General features: G+C 37.6%; 1 protein-coding gene across 1 annotated transcript in view; it reads left to right on the top strand.

The window, feature by feature from the left end:
• Positions 1 to 17,691, top strand: part of RAPGEF5 (Rap guanine nucleotide exchange factor 5) — a 272,187-nt gene that overhangs the window by 121,816 nt on the left and 132,680 nt on the right. Inside the window, exon 7 of the mRNA XM_025046811.1 lies at positions 6,150 to 6,216. Coding sequence (XP_024902579.1) covers positions 6,150 to 6,216 — 67 coding nt within the window. The remainder of the gene's footprint in view (positions 1 to 6,149; positions 6,217 to 17,691) is intronic.

Raw genomic sequence — 17,691 nt, 5'->3', positions numbered from 1 at the left:
CACGTGGAGCGCTTCTCCCAAGATGCTTCTGACCATCACAAATCAGGCTGGAGACTCTCACTTGTGTTGGCAAAATATCTTTAAAATAGATTTTTCTAAAGCCACTGTATAGTATGATTTTTTTTCATATATTTGTGTGCTGTGCATTTCTTATTTCTCGTGGGATCTTGTTTGAAAGTTTCCTGTATAGTTTGTCTTGGTTCTGACATATTTTATGCCCTAAAATTTTGTCAGTCTCTGGCAGGAATAGTCTGAAGTCCATCTTAAAAATTGTGTTTTCTCAAGTCCCTCCAAACCAAACAGTCTAGGGAGGTCAATAGGAGCCTGGCTACGGAGGGTTACGGTGGGAGGTAGTGGACAAGTCTTCCTATTTCCCCCAAGAAGACCCTCTTTCCTGTCAGAATTCTGATTTGGAGACAGGTGTGTTCCCCGCCCTCTTTAGATCTCCAGCTAGAATATGTCTCTTTAATGCAAAGGTCGATGTGTGGTTTGTATGTAAGAAGCACACAGAAACAAATGAAGGCCCCTGAGGTGACGGTAATGGCATTGTACATGAAAGCTGACTGACAACACGCTTCATATGGTTAGCATTCTCTGCAACCTGCTCGTGTCCTGTATAGTGCTGGCTCGAGTGGGCCTGGAGGCTTGTGAATGATATCTCAGCTGGATTGGCATGTGCCAATTACATGCAGTCTCTATCCCTTGAACTACTTAACTGCAAATGTCTGTCTATTTTGTGGTCGTTAGGATGTATTTAATACATTTTCCTGTAGAAACAATGTTATGTAGTGGTACCTCTTGGTGGCTCACATATGCTAATCAATATAGAGACACAGATACATAGCCAGAACTTGTGCATTTTTAAAGTTATATGAATATACAAAGTTAAAGTGATATTATTTGAATACTATTTCTGTAAGAAAATGCTTCCAACCTCCCACCATGGAATATCAGGAAACTTCTTCCACTTTTGAAATGGAAATGGCATTTTCCTGTGCAAGATGGTATTGATTGCTCTTGGATTTTAAGGCACAAATGTTTTGCTCAAAACCTGATTAAGGAATGTGGATTCTCTCTCTTATATATAATAGTTATGGCAAGCTTTATTTTTAAAAACTTCATTCTGTGGTACATATATACAGCGGAATATTACTCAGCCATAAGAAGAGAGGAAATATTGCCATTTGCAATGACATGGATGGACCTCGAAATAATCATACTAAGCGAAATAAGCCAGACAGAAAAAGTTGAAAATCACATGATATCACTTATATGTGGGATATAAACCTAAAAGCAACAAATGAACAGGACAAACAAATAGAGACTCATGGACATGGACAATGGACTAGTGGTTAACAGAGAGGAGCGAGGAGGTAGATGGGGGAAAATTTTTAAATCATTTCTTCAATTAAAAATTAATTAATTAATTAACTAATTAATTAAAAAAAATTGAAACCCATTATACTAATTCTCATGAAGGGATTTTCACAAAGAGAATTCTGGGCACCTCTGCAAGGAATACCAGTTAAATCCAAGTTGCTAGAGCTTATACTGGGACTGACTGGTATAAAGTGTATTCCATTGCTCAGGTCATGGCTCCTGCGAGCTACCTCCTAAGGCTCTTTATGGGAACTCAACCATGATGAGCTGAGAGCTGGTGTTGGGAGACTTCTCAGGTGGGGAGCTTCCTGCTCCTGTTGTTCACTGTTGCATTGTGAATTGTGCGAATGTCTGGCCAACAATTGCCTTGGTGGGGAGCTGGCACTCAGTCTGTACTTCTTATTTCTTAGGTGAAGATGAGGAGGTAGGGGTGAGTAATTATGTTGCTGTTATCTAAGATATTTTCAAAATTACCACCTGTTTGGAATTCGATATTAGAAAGTCAGCCTTGATGGATTTTAGTGACAAGGAGGTCATTGAAAGGAAGACCTGTTGCAGGTTGCTGGAAGAATGATGGATAGCTAATGAGAATGAGTATAAGCAGGGTCCTTCAGTTGAACTGATGGGACAAGTTACTATTTTGTGCATAGTCCTGAGATGGTGGTTCATAGAAATTTAAAGTACTCAATTTATTCAGCAAATATTTATTGAATGCCTCTTATGTCCTAGGTTGTGTTCTAAGTGTTGGGAATGTAACAATGAACAAACAGACGAGAATCTCCCATGGAGCCTAGAATTTAGTAGGCGAAGATAGATCGTTTCATAAATAAACAGATTTATGTTGGTTAAAAGTGGAAAACGTTATGAAGAAAAATAAAGTAGGAAATGAAGGATACAGATATGGGTCAGGAAAGGCTTGTCCAGGAAGTTCACAGAGACGTGAAGGACATAAAGAGAAAAGCAATGTGGATATCGAGGGAAGTGTTTGTTCTAGGTGGAGTGGACACCAAGGCTCAAGGCAGAAGCATTAAAAGCAAAGCAAATGTGGCTGGAGGAGGGTGAAGAGATGGAGAAATGAGAAAATTACCCTGAGGCTGGATCCCCAGGGCTTTGTCTGCCATTGTAAAGGCTTTGGCTTTGTGCTTAGATTTTGAGTGATTCTTGGATTCTGAGCAGAGAAGGGACATGATCTAACTTACATATTAACAAGACCACACTGTCTCCTGGATCCAGGTAAGAGATTTTATGGCTGGGACCACAGTGGTAATAGTAGATGTGGTGATAAGTGATCACATAGGAGATACACCTTGAAGCCAGTAGGATTTCAGGATGGATACAGGGTGGGGAGTGCGGGCGGGTGGGTGTGCATCAGTGGGGAGACTTCCAGCTGGAAGGTTGGAGTTGCCATTAATTAAGGCCAAGAACGTAGGGGAAACAGGGTTTTTTTGTTTGTTTGTTTGTTTCATTGAAGGCTGGATACAACGAATGTTAGAGATTACAAGGGCGGAGGACCACAAGCTTTTGCCATTACTGTGTCCTCACAGCTTCACCCCTAGATATCGCAGGCCTCTCGAACCTATAAAGACATCTGCCCACAGCACTAGGACTCAGCGCTTTTCCTTGGAGAATTACTGTGTTCGGGCCAGGGCTGTTGATAAGCGGAGAAGCAATCCCAGAATTCTAAAAGCCGAGTAACTGTTGGAGCTTCCTCCTGGCACAACCCTGAGGATGGGTCTTCCTTCTTGGGGGTCACTTCTTTTTTCTTCTGTCTTAATGCCAACCTGTCACTGCCATTACCTGCTGATTCCAGTGAGGCTTTCTTTACTTCCTTTCTCTAACCCCTGACAAACCACACTCAGCTTCTCTCTTCCTCTCTCGTTCCCTGAGTGGCACAGCCCGCTTTGGTAATAATTGGAAAACGTGCAGTTAAAGTATTTCGTTATTTTCTTTGCTCTCCTTTGCCCCATCTGTTTCGTTATCTATTTTGATCTGCTACATGAGAACTTTGTCTTCACCGGATTGCACCGATGTGTATTTACATTCCATAAAATAATCAAAATTAATCTACATTTTCGTCAAAGTACATTTGCTGGGAAAAGAGACTCTGGTATTTCCGGGCATTTTGGCACCGAGTTGGGAAGGAACCACAGTGGCAGGGAAGGAGAGTGACTGTTATTTTCTCTTCCTTCCCTCTTTTCAAGCTCTTCCACTGTTTACCCATTACCGCCAGTTCTGCACCCTCTTCCTCCTTTCTGCCAGGTGAGGTGCAGGTACCTGCAGATGCGGTTGTGGGCGGGGGAAAGGGAATGGAACACTTTAGCAGGAAAAGATTATTTCTGAATTCTAGAGCTCTCGGTAGGCAGCGGAATAATTCTTGATGGTTTCGACTCTGGAGAATAGCAGGACCAGATCTGGGTTTTAGAAAAATAATCTGGTATCTATAGGAGATTGAAAACCAGAGAAGCCAGAGATAAAGGAATGGGTCAGAAGGTAGTTAAAATAATTCGTGCAAGAAAAGGTGAGGACCTCACTTTCAGTGAGCTTCACTGAGGCTCGACAGGGAGGGACTGAAGGAAAGCAGAGCTTGCGGACCAGAAGTGAGAAGAGCTGGTGTCTGGCAAGGGTGGGAGGGCGGGAGGGAGGGACCGGCCACAGGGTGACTGTGAAGCTGAGCTGTAAGAAGCACAAGTAGAAACAATGAGGGCAGGAGGCACAAGGAGTACAAGCTAAGTTATTTTGAGTTCGAGGAGCCTATAAGATCCCCACGTGGGTGAAAGTATTCTGGAATTGCCACCTCAGAGCCACTCTGAATGCAGATGGAAAACCAAGGTGAGCCCAGGAGAGATTCAGGAGCTGGAGAAAGGCTTGAGAGTTCTAGGCATAAATCACCGAGGGGATAAAAATGGTATGTGGGCTGCGAGGCAGCTCTCGGGAGATCATCACTCGTCTTTCTTACACGCATTTCCTTTAGAAACCTTTTTGCCAAGGCATATTTTGTGCTGGAAGAATGATGAAAGATAGTTTTGCTTCTGGACAGGGACTAAATTATTTGTCATTAAACCAGCAACTGCTCAGCCATTACTCATGAAGTGGCCATTATCAGTCACATACACAAGAGCTTCCCTTGGAATTCTGAGTTTCTTTCAGCAGTTTGTTGAAAACACACTTAGGACAGAATGTGTGGTTGTGCAAAATACCTCGTCCCATTGACTAATCCTTCAGGTATCTGCTGGGGTCTGAGAAACATGAGACAGCAAGGCCCGCCCATGCTTCACCGCAGACACAGATGGGACATCGAAGCCCTTGGAATGTGCTCTTGTGTCTTTGGTGTTTGGTGCTTAATTTTCTGTCCAATCTGTTGAGTACTTTGGCTTAATCATATAAATCTGGTTTGGTGGCTTAGGTTATAAAGGGTTGCAAACCTCTTAGTACAACTTCATGTATAAGGAAACCTTGTGAATAGATGATTTTAATCATGGAACTCATTGTTTGAAATATTCATTATCAAGGTAACTTGTTTTTTTGGGAATACAGTAAGTTATAGTGTTCAGTTCCCACTGTTTTTATTGGGAAGATTATTAGCTAACATTTTGAACACTTTGATGTACAAATAATGAAGTCGTTTAACAGCATCGGCTCTGCTTCACACCTGTATCACACAATTCTTGTAAAGGTAGTAGTTTGTAATTCATTGCTTTGATTTAAAGGGTATGGCATTTTTTTTTTTTTTATAAAAGGGTTTAATAGCATGTACAGAAACAGGAAGGCAATGACAGAATTGATGCCACTAGCTTTTCCCTTCTTAAAGAGCTATAAGCCGGGAGAAGCCCTCCTGCCCCACAGGCTAGTACTCCAGCTGGCCCACTGCAGTCACTGAGATTGAAATCAATCATTGGGCTGCCATTCTGATAACTCTGCTCTGCGGGGCAATTACCACCAACCCCTCCAATTCCACAGAAGGTGTTGAAAGGGATTGCTTGTGGAAATAGATCGGGGAGGCAATTCTATGTATTCAATCGGCATCAGTTAATTTTTTTTCTTTGATCAAACCCGGAAAAAAAATGCAGCTTTGTGTGTGTGTGTGTGTGTGTGTGTATTTATGCGGTGAAAATTTTTCATGAATTACATTAGAAAGGTGTTTTTTTTCTAAACAAACAAACTGATCATATACTATGTAATATGTTATATATTTCTTCAGTTATTTAACTTATGCAAAATTTCCTTGGCTTATCAGCTGGGCTGTGGCATCTTAAAAAAAGAACAAAAGCTTCTGCTATTGTATTCCTCATAATTCCTATCATAGTATTGGGCCTGTAGTAGACCATTTCATAATATATCTGTTTTGGCTGAATCTCAAATATAGTGGAAAACTCTAGTTTTATATTTTCAAAATCTGGGTTTCATTTAGACCAGAGGGAATTTCAGTCCTTAACCACCATGTAGTCACATTTCCTTATGTTTTGTGCGTGCCCGTATTTGTAAATCTAGTGTGTCAGAATTATTCCATGAAATCATTTGGAGAACAATACTCCAGCCTCAGGATTTAATTGGTGCTTTGTAAACAGGTACTTGCTAACTGATTTTGAAAGAACAGTTGGGCTGCCACAGAGTTGTGTTTCCAGGGCGTCGCTGACACCACATTATTTGCATGCATACCTTCACCAGTATATTACACAGTAATGCCATTATTTGCTACATAGTCCCCATAACTTGATAGAAAAATTTGAGCAACCAAAGGTGAAGGTTAATTCATTCTTTGTTTTTCAAAGGTCTCATCAGAAAATCGAAGACTCGGAAGAAAGCAGCGATGAAATTCTTGCTCGTCTAACATCTGCGGTAAGGCCATGCAATTTCCCTTCCTAGGGTTGCAGAAATAATGAGTCCAGGGTTTGTGAAGGGAGACAGTTGGGTGATGATGTAGAGACACTCACCCTGTGGCTGCCTAGCCTTGTGGGAGGCCCAGATCAAGGCAAACGGAAACAATGGCATTGACTGCAAGATCATAGATAGTCCTGGTGGAAAAGTCCTGGAACTTTAGTGAAGGCTTAGCATCTGATTTTTTAAATACAGTATGACTTAACCTAGGGAAAGTTGTGACTTGCTGCACAAAGGAGAAAAGACTGTTTGTTTCATTAGGGAAAAAAAGAACTACCTCAGCCAACAAAAGGCCAGGTTGTTCATTTTTAATGTACTATATTGCAGCATTTTCATTCTGTTTTTTAAAGCTGCTAGTCAGAGTTGGTCATTGTCTTGTTGGCTGAAGAATAGCTTAAGCCCTTCACAGAAAAAGCTAGCTGCAGTAGGTCGCTAATCATTGAGCTCTCATTTTTGATGGGCTCTAGCAATCCTGCTCACAAAATCTTTATGCATTGGCTAGGTTTCCTGGAAACTTTTCTAGCCTTACCGAAGATTCTTTAGTTCTGCTGTAACTGTATTATTAAAATGGTAATTGCTGAAAATCATGCTGGATCGAATTATGTATGTAGATGAAACTGATCTTGCATACTTTTATACACCAGATCTTCACCTCTGGGCACAGCCTGAAAGTTAAAAGTTGCCTCTCCTGCTCTTCTGGAATGTAGCTTAGAAAAGTAATTTTTGGCTAAATACAGTGATTGGTGGTATAAAACTTTGTGTGAGATGGAATTTTGGCAGCATGTTAAAAACTGTCCTTTGCTGCTTATTTTTATTTATTTTATTTATATTTTTATTAAGGTGTAATTGACATACAATGCTATATTCGTTTCAAGTATACATACAACCTAGTGATTCAATATTGGTATATATTGTGAAATGATTGCCACGATAAGTCTAGTTAATATCTGTTCCCATACTTAGTTACAGAATTTTTTCTCGTAATGTGTGTGTATATTCTTTATCTGCCTGTTGATGGACACCTAGGTTTTTCCATATTTTGGTTATTGTAAATAATGTTGCAATGAACATGAGTTTACAGATATCATTTTAAGTCATCGTTTTCATTTTTTGGGGGGTGGGGGGAATAAATACTCAGAAATGGAATTGCTGGATATTATGGTAGTTGTATTTTCAATTTTTTGAGTAATCTCCAAACTGTTTTCCATATTGTAGCAACTTACATTCTCACCATAGTACAGAGAGTTTCCCTTTTCTTCATATCCTTGCCAACACATGTTATTTCTTGTCTTTTTGATAACAGCCATTCTGACAAGGTGTAAGATGATATCTTATTGTGGTTTCGATTTACATTTCCCTGATGATGAATGAGGTTGAGCGTCTTTTCACATACCTGTTGGCCATCTGTATGTAGTCTTTGAAAAATTGTCTGTTCAGATCCTCTGTCTATTTAATAATTGGTTTGTTTGTTTTTTGCTATTGAATTTATGAGTTCTTTATATATTTTGGATATTAACCCTTTATCAGATGTATTATTCGCAAATATTTTTCCCATTCAATAGGTTACCTTTTTATTTTGTTGATTGTTTTCTTTGCTGGGCAGAAGCTTTTTAGTCACACTTTGATTTTTTGCTTTGGGTGCTTTTGCTTTCGGTTTTAGATTTAAAAAATGTTCATCAAGACCAATTTCAAGGACCTTACCGCCTATGTTTTCTTCTAGGAGTTTTATGGTTTTAGGTCTTACATTCAAGTCTTTAGTCAATTTTGAGTTCATTTTTGTGTGTGGTATAAGGTAGTGGTCCAGTTTTATTCTTTTGCATGTGTCTGTCCAGTTTTTCCAACACCATTTATGGAAAGGACTGTCTTTTCCCTGTTGTACATTCTTGGCTCCTTTGTCATATACTAATTGACTATATAAGCTTGGATTTACTTCTGGGTTCTCTATTCTGCTCCATGGATCTATGTGTCTTTTTATGCCGGTAGCATACTGTTTTGATTACTATAGCTTTATAATATAGTTTGAAATGAGAGAGTATGATGCCACCAGCTTGGTTCTTATTTCTCAAGATTTCTTTGGCTATTCATAGTCTTTTGTGATTCCATACAAATTTCGATATTGTTTGTTCTGTTTCTATGGAAAATGCCATTGCAGTTTTGGTACTCATTGCATTGAATCTGTAGATTGTGCAATTTAAAATTTTGACCAAAGAAGAATGCCCAGTGTAGGAAAAATATTTAAAAAGGCACTCACTATGAACCAGATACTATGTTAAACATTGTCTGTGTTTGTACAAATATGTACGTACACATTCTGCTGAACTTCATAACAGCCCTATGAAATAGGTGGCATTATCTCCATTTTATAGATGTACAAGCTTATAGAGGTTAAGTAACTTGTCCAAAGTTACCCATCCAGAAAAAAACATAGCCAGGATCTAAACTCAGAATTTTCTGCTTTGTAATCATGTTCTCTTATCTACTATACTTCATTTTTTCATGATATATTTTTTGTAATATAGTTATTGGGATATTTTCAGAAGCAGCAAAGACATGTAAGGTGTGGTTCCTATATCCATACTAGGACATTTTGGAAGTTAACACATAGAGTGATTAGCAACTGAGCACCAAAAATTATGGTGTCTAGGTAGTAAATTCAAGAACAGTAATGGAAAGCTTCATTGAAGAGACCGGACTTGAACCGCCATTAAAGGCAGTCAGGATTTGAACAAGTGACAATTAGAAAGATGTGTACTCTAGCTATTGGGCTTATTATGTACAGGTGGAGGAATGAGAAAGTACAATGAGAAAATAGTAGACCCACCTGATTAGAGAAGATCCTAGCTAAGAAAAACGAGAGATTTTTTTGGACAACAGATTAACATGTTAAAGTAGACATTTAAGAAAGATGATGAGTTGGAGATGGAGAGACTGGTTGAGAGGCTGACAACAACCTAGTGTATGGAGGTTCAAAAAGGAACACAAAGAATTTTTAAAATATCAGTAGGACTGGGTAGAGGTAGAGGATGAGTGAGATGACTAAAGTTCTTGCATGAATGGCAAAGTGATAATACTTTTAGGAAGCTGAATAAAATATGCAGAAAGAGAAATGACATATTTTTGGACATATTGAGTTCGGGGAGATAAGAACATAAAAATATTCAGAAACTGCCTGGAGACATGAATCTGGAGCTCAGAGAGGTCAGGGCTGAAGTTATGGAAGCCAGTCACAGAGAGGTTATTGATTGAAGAGCAGTGGAAGATGGAGTCTTGGGGAGCACTCACAGTCAGAGGGCAGCGGGGAGATGAAGGACAGCGAGAGGAACTGGAAATAACTGAGTGGTTTAAACGATGAAAGTCAAATTCAAGAGAGCCTTTAAAAAGGAAGCGTGGACAGCGAAGTGTTTGTTGTATATTCGGTTGAGGTGATCTTACTGGAAAAATCTCCAAGCTAAAAGACTGAATAATTTGAGGTCAGGTCCTAGAGTAGTGGTATTTAGGAATGAAAATAAAGGGCAGAGGAGAAAATTTCATCTCTTCAGCTGGCCCAGAATAGTGAAAATATCATTCACCTGAGATTAAGGGCCTTGATTATTATGTTTTATTATTTTTTTGTTTTTTTTTGAGTATAAACATACTTTTTCTTCTTTTTAAAATATATTTTTAAAAAATTTATTGAGGTGACATTGGTTAATAAAATTATATAGGTTTCAAGTTGTCAATAATACATCATCTGTATATTGCATTGTGTGTTCACCACCCAAAGTCAAATCTCCTTCAGTCACCATATATTTGACCCCCTTTACCCTGACTAACCTATCCCCTCCCCACTTTCACTCTGGTAAACACTAAACTGTTGTCTGTGTCTGAGTTTTTATTTGTTTGTCTTGTTTGTTTGTTACTTTCAGTTTTATATCTCACATATGAGTGAAATCATATGATTCTCATCCTTTTCTGTCTGACTCATTTTGCTTAGCATGATTATCTCAAGATCTATCCATGTTGTTAACCTTGATTCTTAATTCTTTCAACAATGTGACTTTGGCCAAGTTGAGCATTTGGACTAGACAGTACTGAGTTTTAAATTTCTTAATGGTATAAGCATTTATTAAGGAACAGTTGTGCTTCAGTCTTCATGATGTAGTTACTCTTGTTGGCAGTGGTGTAAAAACTTTGTTACCTAGGTGTTAACACCATACAGGAAGGAAAATATTTATATTCCTCACTGAAGTAACAGTTTTCATCTACCATGACTGTGAAATGCATTAAATGAAAGCAAAAGTGACATCTGTAATGCAGAGCTGCTAACGTGGGCCTCAAGAGTTTGCACGATTTGAGGGCACTGGAAAGGGAGCCGTCCCTTCCAGCAACATTTTACTGTACCGTCTTGTACATTCATCTTTTGTTATTCAGGCCTGGAAATATTGTAGGTGGATGTCTTAAAAAAAATTCCTCATTCCCTTAAGCCCAATAGTTTATTTCTTAGTCCCAGTTTAGGTTCATCAAGGGAAATGTCCCATCATCAAAAAATAATAATAATAATAATATCTGAAATTCTACCCTGGAAGAAAACATAAGTGAGTTTTCATAGTAAAGGAACATGACAAGACAGTGCCTGTATAGAAATAAAAATGTCTTTATAATTAGGTCAGATTTACAATTGTTAAATTTATACACACATGAACGATAGAAATGTTCCACCCATGTTTCTGGTGATTTTCAGCAAAGAGCCACCCTTCCAAGTGCCTGGCATCCACACACCTAAACAATAGAACTCAATAAGAAGTTTTCAGCTTAGGGCATAAGGACATGGCTATAATAGACTCCTTCACTTACAGAGCTCCTGCAGACACACTCTGGGCATTATTATCTGGAAATTGTTTCCCTGTTGTACATACGGTTTCTGCCTTAGCACCTTTGCTTCCTTTCTAATATCTCTGACCCTACAAATTTTGTTACCTTGAAAATCTTCTCTTCATTTGCTAGGAGTCTCTGTTGGTCTGATAAAGCTGACGGGCTAAGAAGGACCTTTGAATGACGTAGCCTACCAGTTCCCATCCTTCAACTTCAGAGTGTTATTTTATTTTATTTTTATTTTTATTTTTTATTTATTTTATTTTTTTTTTTACCTTATCCCACTGGCTGGGACCTCCCATAAAATGTTGAACACAAGTGATCATAGCAGACTACCTTATCTTGCTCCCAATCTTACAGGAAAAATGTTCAACATTTCACCATTAAATATGCTTGTTGCTGGTTCTCTGAAGATTGTTGGATTAAGACAGTTTCCTTTTATTCTTAAAAAATAATAAGTGTATGTTAATTCTTAGCAATTTACTCTTATTTTTGCTGTATCTATCCAGTGATCATGTTTCCTCGCCCCCTTCTCTTCGGTTAATATGGTGAATTGTATAGATTGATATAGATCGATTTTTAAATTCTGGACCATCCTTGCATTTCCGGATGCAGGAATTATATAGATTGAATAAAGTTCACTTGATCATGATATGTAATTCTTTTTACATATCACAGGGCTTAATTAGCTAATTATTTTGTTTAGGATATTTGCATCTATGTCCCTGATGGAGATTCAGTTCTAATTTTTCTTTCTTGTAATTTCTTTGTCTTGTTTCGGTATAATGATTATATGGCCTCATAAAATGAATTGGAGTGTGCTCTTTTTCTAGTCTTTGAAGTGGTTTGGATAAGATTCTTGTCATTTTGTCCTTAAATATTTTGTAGCTTTTATTTATGGTAAGGTTTTAAATTTTCATTTATTTTGAAAGTTTTAAATTTTTATTTATTTTTATTGAAGAATAATATAGATCCTGAAATGTGCCCATATCATAAGTGTATATAGCTCAATGAATTTTCACAAATTGGATACATCACATAACCAGCATCCAGATTAAAAACAACCTTTTATTTATTTTATTTTTAAACATGAATTCTTTTAGTGTTAATGACAAAAGAATATTCAGAATTGATGGCACAGCTTTTACAAATTTGTATCACAATCCAGGATAAACTCAATACAGGGAAGAGTTTACAGTGCACAAAGTATTATTTTCAAAGCCATAGCTCTTAGGATGTAAATTTAGGAAATATATTAAACTTGGAGGCATTATAAAGAACTTAGAGTACTTGGGAAGCATCCAAAGACAGGAAATGGAAACATAGATATCCTTAAATAGGAGATAAAAACTGATTCTAGACTTCCATTTCTTGCTTACTTAAAATCAACATCCAAAACAAACCGTATAAGGCTATTTTTCTTTCTTTAGGCTAAATTTTCATGATGCAAAGTGTAGAGATAAGAAAACACAAGCATTTTATCTGGGCTTGAGTGAAATTTGTGATTTTTGTTTACACAGTCTAAATGTCAAACCACTGAGGTGATGCGAGTTAAGCTAAGATGTGAATTTTGTATAGTAGATGCTTCTTTGGTGGAGTGGTTACATTAGTGGCACTTATTAAAAGACAGGGGGCATGCGGTGTGGTACGCTGTGCTGCCTGGTCTAGTGAAGTGAACCTTCATTGGACGGTGAAAGAAAACAGTGTTGAGTGTCTACAATAAAACATTAAGTTGGCGATGATAATGGTGGAGAGTTTGTGGTCCAATCTGGAGAAATGAAATAAAATTACAAATCAAGTGTTCAGAATTTAGGAAGAGAATTCAGTGGGGATGAGCAAAATCCGATGCTCTGGGACCATTTAATGATACTCTTATAATCTCGTATTCTTTCTCAGAGCTTATTGAGTTTATAATGTTCATCATTTTAAATTTCTCTGTATGTTTCTGTTGTATCCCCTCGTTCATTTTTCTTCTGTTCATCTAACTTTATTGTAGAACTTCTGCTTCTGATGCTTTTAATGGTATTTTCTAAATCCCTTCTCATAGAGTCTTCAGGTACCTTATCACTCCTGTGAGAAGTAACACTGAGCTAAAAAATTCTTAACTTGCCAATCAAACTCAAATTATTAATGGAGATGTTTGCTATAAGTTCTGAAAGATCTTGAAGCAGATGAAACCCCAAGAAGCAAACAGTCATGCTTTTAGTGAAACTTATAAAGTGAAAGAAACCTGCTATAGATTTTTTTTTTTACATCTCTCTAGGAAAAAAAGAGATGGTTATTACTAACTGCTGCACATTGTCAACTTCACAAAAACATTTTTTCCTGCCCAGTGTCCAGAAATCGTGACATAACTCTATCAGTTTTCACATCAATTGTGAAATCGTTCTCTTATGATTTCTTGCATTCTTTCTAGTTAGAGTCTTTTTCTCACTTTTCGCCCATTTGGGATCCTGCTTGACAGGTAAAATCATTCTGATTTTATTTTCATTAACTAAGGCCTGCACTTAACATGGGCCTTTATCTGGTTCTTCTCCCGAGTTGTCTTTTCCCCAGAGAGAGTTCTGGTTACAAAGGCACAAGGAGCTGGGTCTTAATGAAAAACCAGTTGTCTGACTCACTGAATGCGTGACACTATGAAAGTCAAAGATGCAAACATTTCAGAATTCCTGTCTTGTCAACTGTCCCATTCCTCTAATATTGCCTGTTCTCATATTTTGCTTTCATTCATTTAAAACTCCTCTCCTTTCCCATGGCTAATCTTTCACCTGAAACTTCAGTCATTTTCTTTAAGAATGTGTCTTTCATAAGACTGTTTATCTTCCTTCCAGGTCCAGGCAGCATATAAAGTGTCTAGGATTCCTAGAGTTTATTCTTCTTGATGATTTGCAAGTTGGGTTAGATACGTTGGATAAATTCATTTTTGAGCAGTAGTATCTGAAGATGAGAGTGACAGTTTTTTAAATTGGAAACTTTCAAATTGATACTGGTCCAGGAAGCAGAAATAGCATAGAATTTTGGCTTTGGTAAATCTTAAAAAGTTAGAATTTTGGAGAATTACTTATAGGCTGAGTTAGCAAGGTCTAGAAATAATCTTAGGTTAGTCAAGATGGAGACAATCTGTCATATTTAGTACATGATGAGCACAACCCAGTGATGATTTTTACCACATTTAGATATATGTTTTTAAAAACACTAAAATACTACTTTCTACTCATCCTTTTTCCTGGCTATCTGCCCCTTCTTTTCTGGGGAATGGAAAAATGCATTGTAGTTAATCTTTCTTTTCTTCATCTATCACAGACCTGAGTGAGCATGTTTATTCAGAGAATAAAAGTAAGTTACTCCCTCAGGGAATGACTAACCTTCTGTCTAGCTGCCACAGGATCATGAACATCTTGTCACCTTATATTTCTTATCTGTAGGGAACATAAAATTCCAACTTGGAATCCGTAGCCTGGCTCCAACTCTTCCAGTGGCTTAAGAGCTACAATATGATTTGGAGACAGGCCAGGTAGATTGAGTCCTTAGAGAAAGTGTCAGTTGAGACCCTAGAAGACAGATCTGGTTTCAGGGAACATTTGAAAAGCACTAGAGGAATTGTAGCACATTTCTGGTATAGTATTCCTTGTTCTTGTTTTTTATAAGAAGCCCTGGGGCTCGTTAGTACCTTCCTGCATTGTTCTTTAGAGCTGCCCACATCAGTTAGAGTGTCCAAGGGGCCTTGGCTGTGGATTGTAGGTCTCTAGGACCACATGGAGAGCTGGTTAAAGCTCCTTCAGTTTCCCTCATGTAGAATCTCACAGTAACACTTCACAAACCTATGCCTGTCAATAACTGAACAGGTAGCTGAATGGTATATTTCTATCCCTTGTCCATAAAAAAAAAAATGCTTATATGTTCTATGTCTATTGCACATTTAAATGATTTTCTTCATCATGAGAATAGATCCCCAAATACCAAAAGATGCAGATGTACACTTCCAAAGAAACCATCTGCACCTACCCAGGTTATGTGGTAATCTAATTTAACTCTATAGACTTGAGAATTTTAGTCTTGGTGAGCAGTATAATACATGCTTTTTGCCTACTGAAATGAGCCCAATGGCGGGACATTTATTTAAAAGCATCTGTTCAGAAAGCTGTGTGTGCAGAACCAATTCAAGAATAAAACATGTCTCAACGAGTCCCTTGTGAATAGGGGAAGAAGTGTGTGTGTATGTGTGTGTGGTGTGTGTGGTGTGTGTGTGTGTAAATGTATATCATGGTATTTAGGTATCTATTAACAAGATGAAGAAAAAATTATTTTGATATGCAATACACATAGAAAACAGACATTTTAAACTAAAAAGAATAGAAATATACCATTCAGCTATCAATTTGTGTAGACAGTCATGGGTTTGTGAAATGTTACTGTGAAATCCTATCTGAAGGAAGTTGAAGGAGCTTTAGAAAGATGATCCATGAACATTTCATATTGAGCTGCTTCTCTGTGCATTTGTGTAAAATAGAACTTTTTATAGATGCTAAGACAAAATGTAATTTTGAATCCTAAGTGGTTCCATAGTATCCCATTCCGCAGAGTTACCATTACTCCTGTTTTTTAACATTGTACTTATTTTCAATCTTTTGCTATTGTAAATAAGACAGAGATGAACTTTTGCGTGGGTAGATGAGTGAAGAAACTTGCTTGCAGTTGTTAATTTATTAACCCGTTTTTGATTTCAGAAGACTAAATAAGAAATCAGTAAAAGGCTAAGTAAGAATGGCTGATATTTGTCTAGTTTTTACGTTGTGCAGGCTTTCTGCTAATGCTTTCCATGCACTATCACATTTCAATCTCACATAGAGTATTATTATTTATGTTGGAGAGATGAAGCATTTGAGACAGAAAATATTAAAAGTTTATGTTAATTACAAATAACAATTTTGGGTTCAAAAAGCAATTTTCCACATTATCTTCACTTAAAACACTTTCTAGTTACTGAATAGGTCTCGACAGATTGGGTTTGGGATTTGACTATAGAATTTTCTTACTCGAAGAATTTTATAAAATGAGACCTATGAAGTTATATTAAATAGCATTTCCATTTTTAACCTGTTAGGAATTATTAAATACTGGTTAACATAGCTGCAATTTAGAAATTCATTCAGACTGGTTATCAGGTCCTCTGGTTCCATTGTGTGAACTCAGAAGTGTGTGAAGTCTGGTACAGATTTTATAGCAGATAAATCATCTTCCAGAGTCAAACTCTATTAGCAAGTTACTATAAGGCCCTAAAAAGGTGTCGAGGGACAGTTCTTCAGGAAGACTCTGAGGACCTGTGTTACTATTTCGTGGCAGGTAGAATGGTCTCCCAAAGATAAATACCCTGCTTAACACCTGTAAATATCACATTAGATAGCAAAAAGTACTTTGCAGATATAATTAAGGCTACAGACCTGGGTTATCTACATGGACCCAGTCTAATCCCCTGAACCCTCTGAAGCAAAGAACTTGCTCTAGAGAGTCAAAGAGAAATAGCAGAAGAGATTGAAAAAAAAAAATCCAAGTGCAAGAGGGATTCAGCATAGCATTGCTGGCTCTGAGGAGGAGGAGCCCACATGCAATGACCAGAGATAGACCTCTAGGAGCCAAGAGCAGGTTCCAGGTAACAACCAGCAAAGAAACAGACACCTCAGTGCTACAGATGCAAAAAAAAAAAAAAAAAAAAATAGATTCTGCCAACAACCTGAATGAACTAGGAAGCATATTCCCCCTCAAAGCCTTCAGTTAGGAGCACAGTCTTGCCCATACCTTGACTTTGGCCTTGTGAGTCTCTAAGCAGATGATGTGGTTGAACCATGCTATACTGGACTTCAAACCCCCAGGAATGTGAGATGATAGATGGATGTCATTTTAAGCCCCTAAATGGGTGGTAATTTATTTTGGCAGAAATACAAAATTAATACACATTCCTTTTTGAATACATACCCATGATCCCTTGATTCATAAAACAGCAGTTATCTCTCGAATGTCAAAAGCTGCCAGCCCACAGCTAGTTGATTGCAACCTCTGAAGTTTCAAAGGGAATTTCTAAATCTAAAGTCTGTGTTTCAGACATTTATAAAGGCTTCAGAATTCTGTGGAAATATAAAAGTTTATTTTTAAAATAAACTCTGAAAATACCAGTACTTTAAACACTGTTCACAACTTTTCGATAAAACGTATCAGTCCCTTTTATGCTGGTTACAATGGAGGTCTAGGTTGGTGGAATATAATAAGCATAGCTAATACTTGTTGTCAAGGAGTAACTAAGTAAGTGACAGCCACACAAAGTGGGGAGGTGGAGAGGTATTCCAGACAGAGGAAGAACACATGGAAGTTGCCTAGAGCAAAGAAAGATTATTGTTTCTTCAGAGAATTGCGAGGGTTCTATTTCACTAAGGCTGGAGCACTGATATCTTTTTTTTTTTTTTTTAATACATGGATTTTGAGAGGAGGAATAGAGATAGAGTTGGTACTGAAGACCAGATCAGAAGGCTACAATATATTCAATGCTAGACATTGGAGTTGGTCATGGTGTCATGGGGGAGTCTTTGAAGA

This window comes from Pteropus alecto, unplaced genomic scaffold, assembly GCF_000325575.1.
Source record: "Pteropus alecto unplaced genomic scaffold, ASM32557v1 scaffold21, whole genome shotgun sequence".
Lineage (NCBI taxonomy): Eukaryota > Metazoa > Chordata > Mammalia > Chiroptera > Pteropodidae > Pteropus > Pteropus alecto.
The sequence above is the reverse complement of the archived record's forward strand: the minus strand, read 5'-3'. Positions and strand labels throughout refer to the sequence as shown.